The sequence below is a fragment of the Acanthochromis polyacanthus genome, chromosome 2 (genome assembly GCF_021347895.1).
Source record: "Acanthochromis polyacanthus isolate Apoly-LR-REF ecotype Palm Island chromosome 2, KAUST_Apoly_ChrSc, whole genome shotgun sequence".
Classification (NCBI taxonomy): Eukaryota; Metazoa; Chordata; class Actinopteri; family Pomacentridae; genus Acanthochromis; species Acanthochromis polyacanthus.
In genome coordinates, this window is record NC_067114.1 from 9,348,953 (window position 1) to 9,371,769 (window position 22,817).

The 22,817-nt window shown below is 40.5% G+C and overlaps 2 protein-coding genes across 2 annotated transcripts; both read right to left on the reverse strand.

Moving 5' to 3' along the window:
• Positions 1-285: 285 nt before the first annotated feature.
• Positions 286-11,914, reverse strand: LOC127532989 (stereocilin-like). The gene is made up of 17 exons (XM_051944944.1): positions 11,810-11,914; positions 11,527-11,718; positions 11,139-11,282; positions 10,596-10,657; positions 10,290-10,425; positions 10,094-10,182; positions 9,702-9,837; positions 8,205-8,401; positions 7,072-7,162; positions 6,633-6,804; positions 5,351-5,526; positions 5,094-5,249; positions 4,084-4,226; positions 3,827-3,975; positions 3,031-3,128; positions 2,720-2,870; positions 286-1,172 (listed from the first exon to the last, which is right to left on the reverse strand). The coding sequence occupies exons 1-17, from the start codon at positions 11,894-11,896 to the stop codon at positions 1,078-1,080; spliced, it is 2,274 nt and encodes a 757-aa protein (XP_051800904.1). The 5' UTR covers positions 11,897-11,914; the 3' UTR covers positions 286-1,077.
• Positions 11,915-12,482: 568 nt separating this feature from the next.
• On the reverse strand, positions 12,483-22,613 carry LOC127532951 (uncharacterized). The gene is made up of 10 exons (XM_051944855.1): positions 22,593-22,613; positions 20,296-21,664; positions 19,162-19,992; positions 17,501-17,566; positions 17,298-17,420; positions 16,980-17,134; positions 15,197-15,383; positions 14,479-14,594; positions 12,813-12,942; positions 12,483-12,677 (listed from the first exon to the last, which is right to left on the reverse strand). The coding sequence occupies exons 2-10, from the start codon at positions 21,658-21,660 to the stop codon at positions 12,483-12,485; spliced, it is 3,168 nt and encodes a 1,055-aa protein (XP_051800815.1). The 5' UTR covers positions 21,661-21,664; positions 22,593-22,613.
• Between the last annotated feature and the right edge of the window lie 204 nt (positions 22,614-22,817).

Here is a 22,817-nt window from a genome sequence, read left to right on the forward strand (position 1 = left end):
TAGTAAATGCAATATTGTGACTAAGCAAACAAGTCTGTACGTTTTTTTTAAAATTTCAGTTTCTTTATCATTTGATATTGATGAATGATTTTGTATTTTGTAATAGTCATAATGGTGTATTTTACTCATATAACAGGAAGTAAAATAGACAGTATTTCAACTTAGACTGAAATAAATCCATTATATATATATATATATATATATATATATATATATATATATATATATATACATACATACATACATACATACATACATACACACACAGACAGACAGACAGACAGATGTATTTATTTATTTATTTATTTATTGGTAAAGAACAGGAATAGACATGTCTTAGTGAATATAGTGAACACATGAAGGGGTGGAATACTGTACAAAGCTGTATTCTACGGGTACAGCCCTGACAATGTACTAATAAATAAATAGTCAATCAGAGGAAGATTTGTTCAATTTAATAATTTGGATCCATATTAATCACACTGGAAAGTGCGCACAACAATACAAAACTCACAGCAACAAAACACTGAAGTTGATCAATACTAAAACAACCAGGTCTGTCTGCGCTTTATGTCCATGTTTTGTAATCAAGATAGCTTACAATGCATTTATAAATATAGCAAATATTGAAGTTGTTACTTGGACAAATATATTTCACAGAAGTCAACAGGTTTGTGGGTTTGCAATAATAACTGTATATGAACTATATTTAAATATTTCTATTTTTGGATTGTTTTTCTGGATATGGCTTCACATCCCTGAGAAGGATACATCAGGACAATAGGGGTTCACAAAGGTTTATAAAAAAACAAATACACCAAGTGCAATGAAAATAATTCAGCTTCTATTGGAATAATTTGCTGCTAAAAATGTAGCCTACACTTTTTGTTATTCTATAAATTAATCTATGTATTTGGTTTCTTCAGTGCTGGTTGTTGATATCAAAGTGAAAGCATTAAATACACAGTACAGAAAACCTGAAGTGCTGCGTATTTCAAAAATGGTTGGTATTGTACAGATAAATGAGATAATTTATGTGGATGAGGAGCTTTCCTGATCCAGCTGGGGTGAGTGGGGTCATGTGTCAGGACAGAGCAGGACGGTCAGCAGCATCAGCAGTACCAGTGTGAGACACACAGGACCGTGGCTCGGTGCCAGCCCCAGTAACCTCCCTGCAGGGACACAGTGAAATAGTACAAATGTAGAGGATTGCAAAATATAACTGCTATGAATTATCACCACAAAACACTGTAAATACAATGACAATGCATCATAGCGCCTAGGGAGATTGAGAATAAGTGGTATTTTGCTTTGTTAAAGTGCAATCTGCAGATGGCAAGAATGTGTTAATTTCTTTGGAAAATGAGGTGTTAAAACATGCAAAGTCACATGTTTTGTTACAGCCACAGCTTAGGCTTTGAGCTGTGGCAGGAATCTCTCTCTCTTTGCAGGTGTGTGCTGTGCTGATGAGGAGTCCAGGTGTGTGTCATCTGTCATCAGCAGATCATGTGCAGGGGGAGTTTGGGTTGAGCTTTTGGGTTTTAGTGCAGAGTTCTGGTTGCTTAGTTAGATTTCCCTTTTTATTTTGTTCTCCTGCCTTGGTGTTACCGACAGTGGGTTAACCTTAGCTTTTAGGTTTGTTTTGTTATTAGTCTTCCCTGCCTCTAGAGGCTCCAAGGTTGGTTCCCTGAGTTCACCCTGAGTTGTACAGCTAGTTCCGGTTCTGGTTGCAGTTCTGTATTCTTCCTGGTTGTGAGAATAAATTTGTTGTTGCAAATCTGTCTACTCATTCATTTCCTGCATCTGAGCCTCCGGTACCAGCTGTAACATGTTTTAAACAAATATACTAATAGAAATATATACATATATACATCCATCCTCTATATACCGCTTTATCCTCACTAGGGTTATGGGGGGTGCTGGAGCCTATCTCAGCTGACTCAGGCGAAGGCAGGGGACACCCTGGACAGGTCACCAGTCTGTCACAGGGCTACATATACAGACACACAAGCATACTCACATTCACACCTACGGGCAATTTAGAGTGATCAATTAACCTCAGCATATTTTTGGACTGTGGGAGGAAACCGGAGTGCCTGGAGAAAATCCACACATGCACAGGGAGAACATGCAAACTCCATGCAGAAAGATCCCAGGCCCACCCCGGGATTTGAACCAGGGATCTTCTAGCTGCAAGGCAAAAGTGCTAACCACTGCTCCACTGTGCAGCCCCAAATTTAAATGTAATTAAATAATTTTTAAATTCTAAATTTTAAATTTATTAATAATAATAATAATAATAATAATAATAGCAAAAGAGCAAGCAAAAATGGTTGTAATTTTTTTTCCCAGAACAGAATAGTGCAACCAGAATGAGTGCAAGCAAAAAGAATAAAGTGACTGGTAAATGGAGGTTATTTAACCTTTTAGCATTACAATAATAGATATATTCATTAAAGCAACCATCAAGTACTTAATTCACTGCATACTAACTTCCAAGACAATATACTATTAATACTGATATACAGCTTGCAGCACTGTATGATATTAGCACTGGAGATGGACCCAACTTTGGTTAAGGCTCTGATATGGATTAGTTGATGTTCACCAGACAAACAGAATTTTGTTTAAACACAACAAAACAAAGAATGTCTCTAAAAACTGTCCTTCTTTATATTTTTTGGAGGTCTAGTGAGTTTCAAAAGTTTCTGTGGTTTACCTCTGAAGTTCACGGGCTGATCTTCCCAGGGGTTCATTACCACAGCAAGAGCTGATTTCTGAACTTGGGATAGACGATCAAGCTGGTCTTTAGTTACTGCAATGGCCTGATTGTAGGACAACATGGCGATCTTTTTAGAGTCAAATGTCACCTTGAGAAAATGACAAAATGGATACAAAAATAGAGGAAAAGAGAGACAGATTTAAGATGCGATACAGAAGGTACGGATTACCATGTTTTTAACATCTTTTTAAAGTACAAATCATATGAGCTTATAAAAAATGTGAAATGGAATAGTCTCGCTGACTTACATTAAACTTTTGAGGTGATATCATTGAGATAGCCAAAGGTGAGATTCCTTCAACTTGCTCTTTCACCAAAGCTGACATGGCTATGTCTGGAAGAGCAGCTGTGAAGCAAGCAGAGTGATGCAGAGCAGCAGTTGCATGAGTCAGAAACACTGAGATCCAGCAATAAGGTAGCTGCAGAGAACTTTTATAGGAACAAAATGGCTTTCATTTGAATTTGTGAGCGCCATAACGTCAACTAAGCAACACGAATGAGGTATTTGTGAAAGCTATTAAATCAGATGTCTCAACTCTACTGAGAATAAAGACTTTTTCGTCTAGCTCCAGGTCATTTAGTGCAGTTCTCTTCAATGCATAAAGCTACAGAACAAATATTTGTATACATGGCATTCCATTTTATTTAATTCAATTCAAAAACTTTATTTGTCCCCTGGGGGAAATTCAAGGCCAGTAGAGCAGTTGGACACAGAATGTTAGCAACAATAGCAGTAGCAGTCAAAATAAAATAAATAAAATTAATTTTAGAAATTATGAATGAAATGTGCTGAGACAAAAAAATAAAGTAAAATACTGTATTGACAACAAATAATGTATACATGGTGCTAAAATGGTTCAAAAATGCACAGTGACTATACATGAATTGAGCAGTATGGTTAAATAAGGAACGGCGTTACAGTATTTACAAGAAGTGTAATTTAAGGTGCAGGTGGATTGAACATAAGCTCAGTGCAAGGCAGGATGGGGAATTTAAAATGCATTAGTAAATGACCATGTGGTGGATACACGAAATAACCAATACCTGCCAGGACTCCGATCTCAATGAACACATCAGTCCCCCATGAACTCATGTCTCCGAAAGCAAGAGGGTGGATCAGCAGTTGAACAAGAGCCAGCAGCTGCTCCTCTAAACAGGACAGCCTGAGCCGACCCAGCCAGAGCACCGCCTTACTGCAGCCAGCAGGGGGAGACACAGCACAAGCAGAGAGCAAAATTCAAGCATCAAGCTCAGCTGGAAAAGAAGCATTTTTTAAGAGTATCTGCGTTCATTTTGCTCACCTGAACTCTACATTATTGAAAGACTTTATCTCTGCTGTTGTAGCACCACACACAATGTATCCCATCGCCACTAGTGTGCTGGAGTCAAGCTGGCTTGGACTCTTCCTGCTGGAGTTCAACACGTTCGAAAATAATAAAGCCAGCTAGGATGAAAACAAGAGTTAGGATTAAGATATAAGCGGCACAGTGATGGTCGCAGCTAGAAGGTCCAGCTTTGATTCCCGGCCTGGGATCTTTCTACATAGAGTTTGCATGTTCTCCCTGTGCATGTTTTCACCCAGTTCTCCAGCTTCCTCCCACAGTCCAAAGACAAGCTGTGGCTTACCAGTGATTCTAAATTGTCCATAGGTGTGGATGTGAGTATACTTGGTATATTTGTCTCTATCTGTACAATTCCTTGCACTGCTGGTATTTTTTGCACTTTTACATTTATTCCACAAGCCACTTTTTGCTGATGTCATTTATTTATAGTGTAGTAATACTCGATTTATTCATTTTTCATCCTTCATTCTTGTATATATTGTATATATTATTGTTATTATAATTATTATCTTTACTGTACATATGGTTAGTGCTGCTCTGGAAGATTTTTGCTGCTGTAACACAGGAAATTTCCGCTGACGTGGGGAATAATAAAGGATTGTCTTGTCTTGTCTTGTCGTATCTTATCTTATCTTATGAGGATTAAGCAGTAGACAGATAATGGATGGATGGACTCAGATATGCTTTTCATACACTCAATTTATGAGGAACCCCCAGCTAAAATGAATACCTTTTTTTACATCCAATTTCATGGTCACTTTTAAAGTTCTAGTTTGTTGTCCTGTTGAGCTACATGAGGTTATACTGGGAAGTGCTTTATAACATTCACATTCTACTCTAAAGCACACAACAGAACATGTCACATTAGATTCTAGTCTTAATTTTGACCAACATGCACAGTGTTCAATGCGTTCAGAGTAGTAACTGCATGTGTGCTGCATGTTGGTTGCTGTGGCCAAAGCAGCTACCTGTCTCTCGTTCCAGCTACTGACAGCACCCATAGTAGCAATGCTCCTTCTCTCAGTCAGTCGGAGGGCACCCAGCTCCTCTAAGGACATTTTCGTCACTATTACACCTAGCTGAAAGATCAGAGACTGGGAGAAGGAGGAGACGGGACCGTACATCTACAATAAAGACAGAGCAGACAAACAGAATTAATACCTGAACTGAGGAGGTTAACTCCTATCTATGGCCTCAGAATAAGTAAATAACAAATGAATTGCACCTCTTTGACCCTCTTCAGCACCTCCTCGCGTTGGTAGGATGTGAGGAACGGGTCCTGACCTATCAGCTCCAGACAGGTGGAGAAGGCCGATGACGGCATGTTCATCAGGCTGTTGGGGGTCCAGACAGAGGGAGCTGTTGTGTGCAGGATCTCACAGGTAGGAACCATAGGAGCCGCTGGCAGAAGACACAGGCACAAATATCTGATCAGGAGATGCTGCTGACATACAGCAGGGGTCAACAGATAGATTCAACCACGGAGCATTGTCTAAGTGTAATGATGCCGGGAACAGAGTCTTATAGCCACAGTGGAGATACAGCCCCATACCATATTTGTTTGTTTACTGATAATTTGTTTAAGGGTTGCATTGAGCAGATGTCATTTTCCACATCATCTAGTGAGTGCAAACACAACTACAGCAGCAATAAACTCATATGTATATCTTTGGTTGCACCATATATTGTAATTAAGGACATATTAACATTTAATAAACAGTAACCTGTTCAATTAAAGATAAAGCTTTTTTTTTTTAATCAGCAGACAGTGCGTACTAGAATGCCACCTATTCGTATTTCCAATTTCATTTGTGGCTACAAAGTGAAATTTGCTATAATGTGATTTACACAGTCTATGAATAAATAGCAGCAAATATATAAATAGCAGACTGCATCATTAAATGTTAAATGGTTTGCTCTTACAGAGTGTCTTTTAACCTCATCTAAGTTCTACAAAGCCCTTTATAATGTGTTTCGTTTTCACCCATTCACACACACATTTACATACAAACACTAAAGTTGAAGCTCTCTGTTTTTATTTCCTACACTGTGTTTAAATAGTAACTGTGGCTGATGATTGTTATACATTAAAAGACTGGTTTGACATTGAACATTCATTGGTTGCCTAGCAACCTCACAGCCTCCATTTAGTACCTGTACCGAACCAAGAAACAGTTCTACATGTAACTTCACATAGAAACACAATATGTTGTTTTTACACCTTAAGATAAAGGAACAAGTCCTAACTGATGAGTGTTAGATGTGCTGTCTGTGTATTTTGTTACGTTTTGGACAGAGGCAGACCAGCTGTTATCTGATATCAATCTTCTCACCTAACTCTTGGCAAAAAGGAGAATAAGCCTGTATCCTAAAATAGAGACTATTTCTTCAGTGATTGTTTGATTAATGTCTTCTGTTTGTTTAAAAGATGTGTGGCATATTAACACAAACGGCGCAGTATTGTGTTATATCATATCAGAGATTTTAGAAATCACTGAGATGCTTACGTGAATTGGGACGCATTCTGAGGAAGCCCAGGAAGAACTGCAGAACAAACTCCTGCTGATCAAAGATTTTCTCCTTCTCGTTCTCCTTCAAACAGTGGATCCCCACATCCCCACTTTCCCACTGACGATGGCTCATGAACACCTTCTCTATGCGGCCCACAGTCATCAACACCTGCAGAAACACAAACAACAACACACGAATACGCAGGAAAACAGGGACCTCAGCACCTGATCCTGACACCTGCTGGAGATGTGATACCTGAGGGATTTCTTTGCAACTCTTGTTGGCTATACATGTCATGGGATCAAGTTCCAATCACAAAGCCCCACTATGGGTGTTACAAAAAGAAATTTTACATTTTCTTCAGTCTGGGGAGAAAACTGTCCAGTTTCAGAGGCAACTAAGATGAATTACTGCTTAGAATAAAAATATACTCACCTGAGAAATCTCCTGCAGTTTGCTTGTAGGCAGAAAGAAGAGAAACCGGTCCACCTGACTGAGTGTTGTCTGATTCCAGTTTTGGACTGGGCTGTGAGGAAACATTAGATCACTTTATCATCTTTCCATGGTTTCCAGTTGTCTGAATAGCTGGTATACAAAGAGCTTTTGTCATGTCAAACTTCTTCCAGATAATGATTGTAATAATTTTCATGTTTTCCCTCACAGTCCCTACAAAACTCTACAATTTACATCTTCAAAACCTCAGTTTTGCTTTGCTGATTTTTTTCTGAGAGAAGCTTGAAAATTTGCTGAATAATTCAGCTCTCAAAATGGCAAAGTATCATATGCGTGATACCAGATTTATCAAAAAAAGTCTCCCCAATTTGAATAGAGAAGTCTGTCTACACTACAAAAACCTGCAATGTGTGACTTTGAAAGCTGCTCATGTTGTTTTGAGATGCGGAATATGACAAGAAAAAGTAGGTGAGCCCTTTCAATGGTCAGATCTTCATCAGAGTTCCAGTTACAAACAAACATAAAACATTTTAACAACACTCAAATTATTGTATTATTTTTGTTTATATTTAACATTAACAGCGTAGGTTGGAAAGACTATGTGGACCTCAATGCTAGTGACATCAACAATAGGCAAATGGAGTGATGAGTTAGCAAACTTAGAGTTGTGGATTGGAGCATTTTGACTCATGAAAATATTCAAACATTCTAATACTGAAGTGTACAAGAAGTAAAGTCATGTCCCTCTAAGAAAATATCTCAGAATGCATGGCATCAAGAATTTCTGATTTGAATGAACTCATAAAGGAATCATTGATGCTGGATAATGTTTCTCTTCATCAGTCCACCACACACGAATCATGGTGCTTGATTCTCTCCAAATGAAACATCACGTGTGCTTGAAGTTTCCCCAAAGAGCGCCTTGACACTAAACAGCACCACTGTGGAAACATTTGGTAGACTTCTGGAACTGTAGTTAAATTGTTTGAGTAGAAAAAGCAGCATTTTAAAACACTGGTTGCTGGGGTTAGGGACCTGGCAAGAAACTAGCCGTCAGTTACTATAGTATTGTCTTGCATCGAACAGTCCTAGCCTTATATTTGTTTTAATGTTACCCAAAGACAGCAGGTTCTTCCAGGATACGAGCCATGATTTCCATCTTGCTGCTGCTGTAGCAGAGCTCTTTGAGGAAATCCAGATTTTCAATGAAGAAGTTGCGGTCCACCCGAATGAAAACCTCATCCTTCACAAACGGTGCCATAATGCCGAGTGAACGGAACTCCTCCTCAGTGAACACCCCTGTGTACATGTCCTGCAGAGACAGAGCGCACAGAGCTCTGATCACACAGCAAATATACAGTACACAGCAATGTGCAATATCACTCCAACGCCAAATGATTTAAAACTTTTCAATAACTGCATTACTTCTGAGTTAAGTGGGTGGGTATTTTCTCTTACAAATAATCTAAAAATAAATACTTCAGAATTTCTATACTAAAAATACAGGAAACAAGGTAGAAACTCGACATCATTAAAGTGAAAACATCTGTGAATATTGGAAAATAAGTTAGGAAACCTGTGATCACTGAAACCAAATTAAAAGTATCATTGATTTTACGGCTAACAGCATTAACATGGTTATTAAAGGAGCTGTCAAAGCCAGAATTCGCTCCATTTTGGCTCTATGGGCTGTATCTACCTGCATGCCCACATCATGGCTCCACATAGAAAAGAACTGTCAGACAAAATGAACAATCTGATGGTGCGAATTCACAAAGATTAGAAACAATACAGAAAGATCAACTAAAACTGTGTTCAAACACAGCTGCAGCAGTTATCAAAAGGTAAAGAACAACCCATAGTACCACTAATCAGAGCTGCAGTGGCCGTCTTCCTGAAATATTATAACAGACAAGGAACTACTTGCGTATTCTAGGTCTAAAACAGACTGGCAAGTACTTCAGACTTGTCAAAGGGGATATCAACTATCAATAATGGTAACATGTTAATTGAGGATTTCAATCTTCTTTTGTTGCACTTAAAGGCATTATGGAGGATGTTTTTTTGTTTAATTTGTCTGATTCACATAAAATGAATATACTGACCTTTAGTGGACTTGTATGTATGGTCTCTAAAAGAATTTAAAAAAAAAAAAAAAAACTGTGGACATGGCAGGACCTGAAAAACATCAGCCAATCAACGCGCTCAGACCGAGGCGTTTGCTTTACTCCCTTTCCTGTCAATCAAAAATCTTCCGGCTCAGGCCTAGTTACGTAGATTACGTACGCCTTGGACTTACGTGTTTTCTGTATGTGTTGCTTTGGTATAGCTTCGTAGTTAGCTGGCGACTTGTTTTGCTCATCTTTCTTTACATAATGGCAGATGAAGATCCAGGGGGACCCAGCCGTAAAAGACAACTTCACGAGTGCTACGCAAGTTTCTGGAGGGGGGCGTTTCTTCGTAAATGTTAAGAGGGGGGAGGTTAGAGGGGGGTGAGGGAGAGGTTGTATGTGCGCATCCGCGTGCTACGTTCAAAGTCGTAGGAAATAAAATCTCCTCTAATGCCTTTAACTTTAAAATACAAAAAAGACAAAGAAGTATAGCTGTTTTACCATTCTTTGCGCTATTTTGTCCACCAACAGCTGCTGCTTTGCTCGAGACAGCAAGAGAAAGTGACGAGAGTCCTCGATAATCATCTTCCTCAGAGTGTCCATCATTTTAGTAGAAAACTTCTTAATGGTGCTCACCCTGCAGGCAACGGCACACATACACAGGAAGAAAACAATTAAGATTATTTTTCATTACATTGTATGAATCTTTAAATTGCTGTTTAAAAATCAGTTTTGGTCACGGTATGAATCGAACGATGAGTGAATCAGTCTATTAGTGAAGTCTGGCACATATATTCTCTTTCCAAAAAGAAAGACCAGTCATGAAGATTTTTAACAAGCAATTCTTATCAGCCTATGATGAGTTGAGTGTACCATGCCAAGGTTTGACTTACGGCATGGAAAGAGCAAGCTCAGCTCCAAAATCTTCAAGCAGTTCAGAGAAGAACGCAAACTCTTTCAGCTCCTTGATGACACAGTTTTTCTGTCCGAGGAATACAGAAGACACGTAGCAGTGGTCGTACGGATATACGTTACATGCAGAATATCTTCAGTGAAGTAAGACATCTTATACTGCATCAGGCAATTTACCAGTGAGGTGTGAAGAAGACCAGGCTGCTGTCTGAGGAAGGCCAGGAAGTCTCTCACTGAGGAAGGCGACGGATCATCCTTAAACTGTTTCTGTAAGAACTTGCAGCTCACACCCTGACCCAGTGTTCCCAGTCTCCTGCTCACGCAAAGAGGTGAGGGTCAATAAATGCCTCAATCTAATCACTGAAGCTGCAAAATGATGCTAAAAACAACCTACACGGTTCAAAAAGAGTGAGAAAATTCAAGCATCAGCTGATAAATGCACTGACTGCATACACATGTATCACAGAAATGAATTAAACTTACAGGAAATCCCGTTTGCTCAAATTTGGGTTCCTGTCAAGCACCTCTTTGAAAATTGCTTTAGCCTGGGGAAGAAAATGGAAAAATGTTGTGTTATGTCATTGTGTTTACATAGTGGTTCTGTGCTGCTTTCTTCCTCAGTTTTCATGATCATCGCATCACAAAGGCAACCTGATATCAGGACAGTTTTTGTCTCATGCTGGTCCATTCATAGTGTCAGTGATGATGACGTCTTGGCTTTTGCTTCTCAACTTAATAATTTAGTAGCTAATCGAGATATTGTCATACACACCTTCACATGACAAAGAGAGGAAGTATATTTAATTAGAGGAAGCATAAGGAGATCATGGTACAAAGTAAAAGTCACAGGTTTAGTGTTAGATGTTTTTACATAAATAGTGAGTGTTTGTGAGCTGGATAAATACACTGTATCAATGTAGCTAGAGTTTTGCGTCTGTTCTGCTTATGGTAATGTATATAAATTTCAAAATCCAACTTTACTGTCTTTTTTGAATATCACTACTTCTACAGGATGAGATGTGTCACCTGCTGCGTGTTCCAGGATGTTGTGGATGTACTGGAGAGTTTTACATTGTTGACAAGCACGCGAATCCTGGGCATTACACTGAGCAGTGGTGTGCAATCAAGCAAAGGCTCCACGTCGTTCCAGTTAACCACCTCTGGAAAGCCCTGATCCAAGCAGAGGAAAGATACCAGCAAAACTGTTGCAGCTGTCAGAGACGACTAAGTGAAGACCTTTTGTGTTTAAAATGCATTATATATAGCATTCTGGGTTAAAAGTAAGTGAAATAATGAAAACAACATTTTCCAAGATTTTTGTTTAACTCAAAGACAGGCTAACTGATAAAAAACAACAAAAAACAGATTTTTCCAAGAAATTCTTATTGTTCACTGCTCCAAATGTATGCCTTACCCACAGTTTGGTGGCGATAGCGTTGGCTTGTGCCGGGCGGAGGCCTTGTTTGTGTGGTGGGCAGAGGGCTGGTATGTGGTGGGCAACAGCATGCAGGGACGACAGCAGCCTGTCAGACGTGAGGCTCAGCAAATCCTCCGTCTTTACCCCCACAATGAGGGAGCCGAGCTGCTGCAGCTGGGCTGGATTCAGCTGAGGAAAAGGGGGAAAGGTGTCAAATTCAGACTGCAAAATGCCTCTTTTAATTAATGTCAAACTGTGATGTGTTTACTGAATTACTCACTTCACCACTTGAGGACAGCTTGTCTACAATTATAGAAGCCTGGAAAACATACATTATGTTAGCAACAGAATAAAACCAAGGTTCCATGTGGTCATTTTACCTGTTATATCTCTGTATCCTATTTTCAACATTCCTTCAGCATTTATTAGAATATAAAATATAGTTCTGCTTGCTTGAAAAGCCCTGGTGCACACAATACTTTTGCCATGGTGGAGCAGCCAAACCATCCGTGGGTTTCAAGACACGGATTGCATGTTACTCCTGCTCAAGACTCCTCCGAAACATATAAAACCAAGACGACAGCTGTGAGGCTGAGGTAAAAGTAAAAGGCTCCAGTTCCGATGGTAAAGTTAAGCTCAGATCTCTGTCTCAAGATCCGCTGCACCAGGGGTCAGTGGGCCGAAGACAAACTGCCTGTCAGCTGTTCCTCAGACATACAAGCCCCACCAGCTGCTAGGAAACCCAACCATCGACATATAACAAATAGAAGGTTGTGCAGTGAAATGGACCAACTAAACCCACACTCACTGACACCTGAGCTTTATTTTCTACAAATTGGTTTGTTGGTAAGACAAAAAAGACTGTATATTCAATGTCAACAGATCAAAATACAGTTGAACAAGTTATACATGATGACTGCCAGCCATCTTCTACTTTACATCACAGGCTGCGATCACTCCTCTACCTGTGCAGAACTGAAGGAGACAGAGTTGAGGACAGGCAGGACATCAAGAAGCTGCGACGTTGTGAGGCTCTGCAGGAAAGTTACACCCAGTGCAGGCAGCACTGGGGCGAGTTCTGTCAGTCGCTCAGCAGACAGAGAAGACGGGGCGCGTAATTCTGAGCTGTTCAGGAACAAATTGGAAAGCTGGAAACAAGGTTCAGAACAAGCACAATTAGACACAGAAACAGCATCATAAACACTCCCCAAATACAGTTCTTACATGGAAATACACATTTGTAAGACAACAAAGAAACCATGCGTTCATGTTTCTGCTCCTACCAGGTGGCTGGGCAGTCTGAGTCCTTGATGTGTGCAGTTTATAACACTGCCACGGATGACACTGAAGGCCTCAGTGTTTTTATATAGAAGGAGGTCCTCAGGTTCTGCCAGACATGCGATATTACCCAGCCTAAAATTACAAACACTGCTTTAACAACGCACATCTGGAACACACCCTCCAATATAGCTGAATATAATATAGCAAAAAAAGAAACAACAGGGGTATTTATGGGCTTAGTTCTGTAGAGGTATAACCTTAAGATTTACTAATATGACCATAATGATGAGAGAGTCTAATTTATTACTACACATTTTTAATTACATGTCCAAATTCATAATATTTAACAGCAACTCCTGAAATTTTAACATTGCGTATTGTGTTGCTTTCTTCAAACAAAGGGCCTATAAAAAGTATTCAGTCACTGAATACCCTTTGGAGTACAGTTAAATCCATCAATAAGACAGACATTTGCATGGAACAGGCTGTCCACAGAAACAGACACAGACCCTGCAAGAAAGAGACGAATGAGGGAGGTCACCAAGACACCTATGACTCTTCTGAAGGAGTTACAGCCCACAGACTACAAGCAAGAGACTGTGCAAACAGCTAGTGCCCAGGCTCTTTAACAGTCAAAGCTTTATGGGAGAGTAGCAAAGAAAAAGCCAGTGTTGAAAAAGATAGTATTAAATTTAGGCTAGACTATGAGAGACTCTGAAGTCAACTTGAAGTTTTATCCTTGGTCAGATGAGACCAAAGAGCTTAATTTTGGTCTCATAAGATTAGACACTATGTTTGGCAGACACCAAACACTGCACATCGTCACAGTCATATCGCCACTGTGAAGCATGGTGGTGGCAGCATCATGACGAGGGGATGTTTCTCAGCAACAGAACTGGAACACTTGTAATGGTAGAGGGTTAAAAATGCAGCAAAGCGCAGGGAATTCCTAGAGGACCACCTGATACAGTCTGCAAGAAAACTGCGACTTAAGAGAAGATTTGATTTCCAACAAGACAATGACCCAAAGCATCCAGCTAAACCAACACAGAGATGGTTTAAAACCAATGAGGTGAATGCTGGAGAGAGGTAGAGTCAGAGCCCAAACCTCAATCCAGCTGAAAATTTGTGGCTCGACTTCTGGGCTCTTCATGTCATTCTCATGCAACCTGACAAAGCCTGAGTGGCTTTGCAAAGAAAATGGGGTAAAATTGCAGTGTCCACATTTACAAAGCTGGTTAAGATCCAGCTACTCGGGCTCAATGCAGCAACTGCAACCAAATGTGTACCTGCTAAATAATGATTGTAAGGGGTCAGATTAGATTTTTTTTTTTACGAATTGACATTACTTCATAATAATCTATTTGCACTTCAAATAAACATTCTTCTGTAGATTCATGTCTTCTCTAAACTGAAGTGATGGTGATTCAGTGTTAAAAAGCAATACAAAAGGAAAACCTCCAAGGGGAGAGAATACTTTGTATAGACACTGTACTGGGGGTATCAAACCATCGATCTGTACCTGAAAACTCATCAAGCAAACTGAGATCTAAACTAAATATCAGCAGGTCTTATCAGGATTTTTAAGTTGCATCCACTGAACTGATGTCTAAAAACAGTTTACATGAACAAAAACACTGGAAGTGCCTCCACACAATCTTTCCCAACCTGGCAAAGTCCTGAGCTGTCAGGTTCCTGTAGGTGCCGATGAGGCTGCGAGCAATGAATTCCTGCTTTAGAGTTGTGAGGGCATTTCTCTGCAACACATCCAGCCCATCTAACAGCTGTGGACAAACATGTTGACAGAAATAATGCAATGTTAGGACCAATATGCTCATTTGGTTGGGTTTAGGGGCATACATTGCATTACATTAAATTAAGCTGATCAAATGCAGAAAAAGTTTGTCAAGTAATAGTTACACATTTGGGGAAAGCACCTCTAAAGCTCAGCCGTTAACATGCATTGCCTTTTTATCTAATCAATACAAAACAGTGCAAGATCGCCAATTTGTGTTTTTTTTTCAGGACATTTGCATGAAGCTAACTGGCTGCAGCTTCAGATTTACTGAACAGACTCACATATGGCAAATAAGTATATTTCCCAAAATGTTCAACTAATCCTTTAAAGCCATCATAGTTGAGTGCTCAGTGGTCAGTAACCATGTATCTTGTGGTAATTCTTAATTCATGTGTTCCCACCTTTACTTATTGAACATTAGCTACATGCATATGACACATATTGGTGGTGACAGAGAAAGAAGAGTGTGTGTGTGTTTTCTTTTGACCAGTATGTGACAGGTAGCACTGCTGTGCTCTGGGGCTAATCGAACTGAGTCCAGGCTTCTCAGGTTTCCCAGCCAGGTGTCAGAGCTCAGAGGGCTGTTACCTGAGCAGGTGAGAGGTGTTGGAAGTTCTGGAAGGGCAGGTAGGCGATCAGGTTGCCAGTGTCCCTGATGAGCGACTGATGACCTCTGATGATTTCGGAGGGGGGCAAGACTTTGCTGTACCACAAGCCAAACGCCTGCTGCTGGGCAAGCGTCATGCTGCCCAAGTTTTCATTAATGGTTTCACGTCTAGAAAAAGAAATAAGATATGACAAGATAGAACTTAATTAATCCCCGAAGAAATTCTTATGCCAGATGTTGCTCTGCGAAAATATGACAAAACATGAGAATAGCTGAAGTGGAGTAATAGAAAAATAATAAGATATAAGTATGATACATTACTAAAAAAATAAAGCAACACTGATAATGATTCAGTGCCAGAGCAAAACTGTTTGCATGAACTTGTGAGATGTAATGGAATAATTTTACTGTAGCCTGCTCTGAAGGATTACAAGCAAATTAAATATAGTGTGAGGTTAGGGAAATATTCAACCATAAACAAGGTACAAATGCAATCTTCAGTTGAATTGTGTGACATTTTGGGAAATATGCTTAAAACTGGTATTTTTGTGCAGAGTTAGAGGAGAGGATTGATAACAGTCTCTCAGGGGCATCTATTAAAGATGAATCAATACACTTAGTAAATCATAAAGACTGGTGAAGGTAAACAAATATATATCAGACTGCCCACTGGTCTAAAATTCTCTAACAAACACTTTTTATCTATATTAAAGTATCAAAGTGCACCTATCTGTTTTGTGAGGGTTTGTGTTGGACTTTCAGCTGTAGATTTTTTTTACCTGTGAACAGAAGCAGGTAAGCTGCTCCCCTGTTTTATACTCTTAATGTTTAGCCTAGCTAACTGTCTTTGGGTCACAGCTACATATGTACAGATCTAAAAGCACTATCTTCCTACTTGCAGGAAAACTGTGAATAAATCTGTTTTACAAATTGTAAAGTTAGTTCTCTAAGTTGAACGTGGTGAGGAATTTAAGCCTTTTCTAGACTGAAATCTAGTCTGTGAACTAGTCTCCTTTACTTTCTATGTATAATGAATGTTCCTGGCACCCTGTGATGCAATGACACATCACTTCTCACAAATCCCTGAAACCAGAGGTGTGTTCAAATGGGAGCATGATGTAAGGAAGATGGTAAGATTGTGCAGCACTGAAATGAATCGTGGTGTTAACTACATGTTATGACTAAGCAGAATCTGTTCTGCAATGATAGTAGCTATATAACACTAACTCAGCTGTATACTGAAGTACTCTTGCATATTTAAACAGTTTAAATTGCATGATCCCAAAGTTAATTAACCAAGTTGTAAGATCTTAGATGTGAAAATATGCTAAATGCATTTTTTGGAAGGTGTGTGACATTGTACACGTAAAACATGCAGAAGCAAGCTATCATGAATGAACACCTTTAAACATGTACTAAACAATTTCTCATTTGAATGAACGAAATATTGTAACTGATTCTTTTTTGAGGATTTTGGTAAAAGTTCCTCTACTGACAAGACTATGGAAAAAGAGGGCTACATTAGAGATGAAAACTCCAACAGAAAAATAACCAATTTCAACATATTATATTATAGCCAGCATAACATTTTGCCATGTTGACAAAATCATGCAAATTATTCTAGATTACAAACTAAAAAATGATACTGTTGTTGGAAAAGGTTACATAATAAACATCAATAAATATACTTCAAATTATGAGTATTGGGTTGTTTAGTAAAGAGAGCAGTGTAATTAGAGATAAATAGCCGATGCCATTACTCACACATTGATGTTGTTCTGCAGGGAGGGCAAAGCCTGGATGTCAGCTGGGCTGGCTGCAGTCAGCAGGGGAACCAGCTCAGAGAAAAGGTCAACATCTGCTTCCAGGTGGATTTTGAGTAACACTGACACCATGGTGGACAGGTACTCATCAGACAACTGCCAAACACAAGTAAACAGTGTCAGAAGAATGCAATGCTGTGGACTGTGCAAACAACCAAAAGCAAACTCAACTACTAATTCCAGGAGAAAACAGGAAAATGCTGCTAAATGTGGTCTCTGTAGACGTTTCAGATGGATTTTTGATGGTCTGCTTATTTACCTGTACTGTATCCATGATTCTGCTGTAGTAGCGAAGGATCAGTCTGACGGTGCTGATGTGAGCTGCACTGAGCACTGGCCTCAGGCTGCTCAGCTGCATGTTGAAGTACTCCTGCACATAGGCCTACAGAGCAAATAGACATGAAAAACACAGACAAGCATTCTGAAGTTTTTCATTAAGATTTAGGGTGTGTTATATCTTACCGTAACGAGGGGGAATTCATCACTGTTTGCTTCCCTTGTCGACAGCAGCAGGTTGGTTAGTGCAGTCTACAGAAGGGAAACGTACAAAAACACACAGTTGTAACACTGTTTTCGAGGGCTAACTTCCAACATGTAATCAGGGTGTCTGTTTCCACTCATTATGGTAATTGTCAAATCACCGGAGTGAGCCAGTGGAGATTACACCCAGAGGAAGAGATTCGTCATGTCGATATCGATGACAGGAGTGTAACCGGAAACCAGCTGTAGGCTGTATGTACACTGGAGGCCAACGGCTATACAGCGACGCTAATGCTAACTGATAAGACGAATCATGAGATGAATTACAAAGTCAATTAACTGTTCTACACAGAAACCGATTGAGTGTATCTGAATAAAAGATGAGGGAGAATCGCTGTTCACACTATAGTCTGATAAACACACAGATTTAATGTGCAAGAAAGCTGCTAACATACACGGATCAGCCACAACATCATGACCACTGACAGGTGACGTGAATAGCATTGATCATATTGGTACTATGTGGTGTTCTGCTGGAAACCTTGGATTTTGGCATCTGTGTTGATGAGACTTAGACACCCAAATAAACGTTACCCCAGAACAAGCACACTCCTTCATGCAAATAAAAATCCCAAATGTCACTGGCAGGAAAATGCACCCCACCACATCTCAAAAATATCAAACAATCAGAAACATCTTGAGGAACATGACAATCACCCAAGATGTCGATTTGAACTCCAAATTTCCTAGACCCCATTCTGATCAAGCATCAACAGGATGCAGAGGAACAAGTTTGATTCATTCCCACTGTCCAACTCAGAGCACCCAAAGGATCCACTGCCAATGTCCTAATGCGAGACCTCATAGGACACCCTGAGAGGTCCTCTTGTCCACGCCCAATGCTTCAGAGGCTTTTTGACGAAATAAGGGGGACTAACACAATACTAGGCCAGTGGTCATAATGTTACGCCTGATCTGTGTATACTTGATTAGTTGCCATTCACCAACAGATTACTGTTCAGTAAAATCCTAAACCTCTGCCAAGAAAATACTTAAATCCTATGTTGACACTGAATCAGTCATGATAATCCAATAATGTAATATTGGAATCAGTGGTAGAAAGCAGTACAGTATATATGCTCAAGAACTGTACTGAAGGACAGTTTTTATAGATTATTGTACTGAAATCAATTCATTCCATTTAACTCAACTTCAGTTAAACTTCACTGTAATCCGTGGGCAGCTGAAGTAGCTATACAGTCCACTATTACAACATATAATTATCTAAAAAATTTGATCGTTAAAATGACCTCCATATTTACCAGCAGCATCAGCAAAGTTAGATATTGATGCCTCAATAATTTCAACACAATAACATATCATTCTGAAATGCTAATTTTGTTTACTGAATAGAGCACTCACAAAGGCTATTTTCTGCATAAGTTATAGTACTATTGATAGTTGCAGCACATGTTTCTTGGAACACTTTCACTTCAGTAGAATTTTCAGTGCAAGACATTCAGCTGGAATTGAGCATTTTTAGATGGGAGTATTGATATTTTTAATTCAGCAAAGAATCTGAATGCCTAGCCCACCACTGACAGTACGATACCTCTCCATACCTACACGATTTAACAACCTACCCCAAAACACTGCAGCAAGACCCTCTTTTCGTCAGCGTTGGTCTCCCTCTTGAGAAACTCAACTACAGAGTTCAGCACACTCTCCCTGATGGTCTCAGAAACATGCCACATGCTACTCTGGACATCCTCCAGGATCAACAGGACTACAACAGTTGTGCCAACCGCCTGGTCCAACACTCTAGCAACAGGTAGTGTCAGCAGATCCTCCAACCTGAACCTCAGATTCTCCACCCAGCAGCGCACGATCATCTGCATTGCCATGTTCTGAGTGGCACAAGGTTTGCAGGCTGAGGCAAAGTAGGACGAGCAGTTCCAGTTGAGCTGTTTCATTAGATTTACTGCAGGGCAAGTAACTGGGTCTGTAGTGGTGCCGTTGTTAGGGGTGGTATAGTTGGTGTAGGTGGTGCACATGCTGCCCACCCAAGCGCTAGATGGCTCCCCGGACAGAAAAAGGATAAGAGCAGCATTAGGGCAGATGGATGAGACAAAATTGCTCTGGTCATGCTCCCAGCACAGAGTTAAAAGTACTGCATCTGGAGGAGCGATGGTCCAGGTGGAGTACTGACACTGCTCAGCAGGGTCGAATCCAGGCAGGCCTCCTCCTCCTGCTCCTCCTCCACCTCCACCTCCACCAGGAGACACTCCAAGACCAGTATGGTTGAAGCAGTGCTGTATTAACCAGGTGTTGTCCTGATTGGTCAGCAGGTTCTGGAGGACTGTTTCATTGGCGCAGACTTTGGAGGTGAAGTTAAGTGGGTCGATCTCAGCACAGAGAGCCAGCTCGGTCATGTCCACGACGATGGGACGGGTCCACTCAGAGTACTTGCACACCTAAAGTACAGATGATGGTGAATATAACATCAGGAGACAGTATCTATGCTATTGATCTGTTGGCTACTCTAACCCTATACAAAGAACATTTCAACAAATTTTCTGTAACACTTTATTGTCAACCATCTAGTTTTTCATTGTGTATACATAGTACGTTAGTTGATAAAGAGATCAACACACACGCACACACATGCACAAACACACTCATTCTTTTAGCATCTTCCTATCCAGTCTAACTGAGAGCAACATTTGTTGATATTCTGGGTGCTTGCTCATTAGACATTGTATTCTGAGACTACCCACCTGTGGCATCACAGTTATCTCCTCGATGTCTGTGCAGACTGATGTAAGCCACTGGTTCTTAGGGTTTTCTAGCAGGTTTTCAAACACAAGCGCTTTGCAGCAGACATTCTTCTGAAAAGCAAGCTGATCGTGCTGCCAGCAGAGGCCGACCACTGAATCGTCCACCTGTCGTTCTCCCCATGCTTGATAATCACACCATCCTGCAATGTTGAAGGACGGAGTTGGCTCAGGGGGTGCAAACTGCAAAGAACTGTCGCAGTGCCCCTCAAGCCAGGCATTTTCAGCATTCTGCAGAAGGCTGTCAAGAAAGGTTTTGTTAGAACAAACGTCCCTAGTAAAACCGCTCTGATCGAAGAGGATGCACTGGGACAGAAGATCTGTGGTGACTTGCATCACATCATGCCACTCCGAGTAACGACAAGACTCTAACTGTAAGGTATCTTCGTGGGGGAGTGGTGGTGGAGGGGGCGCGCTGGTGCAGTTGGGCATGAGTGGCCAGTTGTCAGGGTTGGAGATCAAAATCATTAGGAATCCAGTGTGCTCACAGATGAGTTGGGTCAGTCTGGGACCATCCAGGTTCATGCAGAACTCAAACAGATAGTGGTCCAGAGGCACCTCCGGCTGCAGGAGCCACTGCTGATACACACAGAACTGACTCACCATGTAGCCAGGATCTGCAGAGGAGTTAGCACAGTAGCCATACATCCAGCTGTTCATCCTGTCTGAGAGCAGCTTCCTCATCAACAAAACATTGCTGCACACCTGCCTCACAAACTCCACACGCTCATTATCGCTGCACAGGGACACCAGGACAGGATCCACCGCGCTGCTCTCCAGCCAGCTGTTGTAGTTACAGGCGAGCTGTTGGAGGTTGGAGGCTTCTCTGGCTACTCGATGAGGTGCAGAGCGAGAGACGGGTCGAGCCTGGGAGAGAGGGGTGACGGCAGTAAAAGCCTGTGTTTTCTCATCACTGCATTCAGGTGACCCGCTCATGAGTGGAGACATCAGTGCTTGAAAAACATAACACATGTTCCTCCACATCCTCTCCGTCTGGTCGGGGTTGAGGGAGCTCAGAGCCTGGCAAAAGGTGAACACAGATGCAGAAAATCCCTTTCCCGAAACTGCGAGGACGTCGGCACACATAGTGTCATTGAGCTTGGCCAGTTCACGGCGGTCACAGTGGATGCTGTAGCTGCTCTCTGTGTAGTTTTTGGTTTCTGAGCCGCTGCGTTGGAAGGGGACGTTGGGAAGACTCTGGCACTCCGGATCTGGATGTGTGTAGGGTGACTCTTGTGGAGGTAGGAAGATATCCAGGAAGATGTCAATGAGTGGGACAGCAAAAGACCAGCTCACGTTGTGCTTCATTCCCCTAAACAAAGCAGGAATTTAATAGTTATTAGAGATTTTACGTGTGACATTAGAGCTATATTTACAGAACGCTAGCTCCTCTTTATTTAGCTGCTTTGACATGGTAATGTTTAGTCTTTAATTATAAAAATGCATTGTACGTAATGTTTAATAATATTTTTTAATGTATTCCCTTTATTATACAGTTTTACGATTTTTTAAAAAATCCTGTATCGTTTACATTTACTGTTCCTTAATGTGTTTGCATGTTGTCAGATTGCTATATTTCTTCATGCGTTTCTGCCACCAGTTGCTGATTAGTGTGTTTTTCCTGACTCTGCATTCACATTTTATAATTCAAAATTGTGTCAATATCATTATTCTCTTGAACAACTAAAACACTGTATGGGTTTATGTTGGGACAGTCAGTTATTGGTCACATTTGGTCTCTAATTTTGACATGGCAAAGTGAACTAATGATTTATTGTTTCAGGTGTGAGTGAAACAGAGCACCAACGTTGCTGAATTCATTCAAAACTAATGTAGAATTTGATAACGATTGTCAATTAGGCTGCAGTAAATCAACATCTTTAGCTTCCACTCAGCATTAACAGGATTTTAGGCTCAATAGCTGGATGTTTCCTGCTGAAACGCCCTCTGAAGTTTTGCTTTTCATTTTCCAACATGTTTGCCAATTGTTTGTCTCTAAACCATAGAAGTGCTCCAACTGTCACGTAACATTTCTGTGAAAAAATGAATGCAGCTATTGTTTCTACAAAAGGAGTAGTGTAAAAAAATAGCATCAGGAATGAGTAATGATTCATTTACAAGTTGTGTACAAGCACTAATTTACAAACAAGGCTAGGGGCTCTGTCTTCTAAGCATTTCCCTCAGTGACACTAGTGATCAAAAACTCCACAGGGCAGCTTTGACATGAAAACATGACTCACCACAAAATGAGCTGCTTCAGATCTCCTGTGAAGTGATAAAACAATTCAATTAGCATTGATAAAAATGATTCGGAATGAACTGTATCACACATCATGTCACATACAATGCAGTTTGGAAATGTCATGGCTGTGATCAAACGCTGATACCTTGTCCACAGGTCCCTTGTTCATCCAGATATGGGACTCTGATTCCAAACTGTAAAGCTATTCTGATGTAGTCCATTG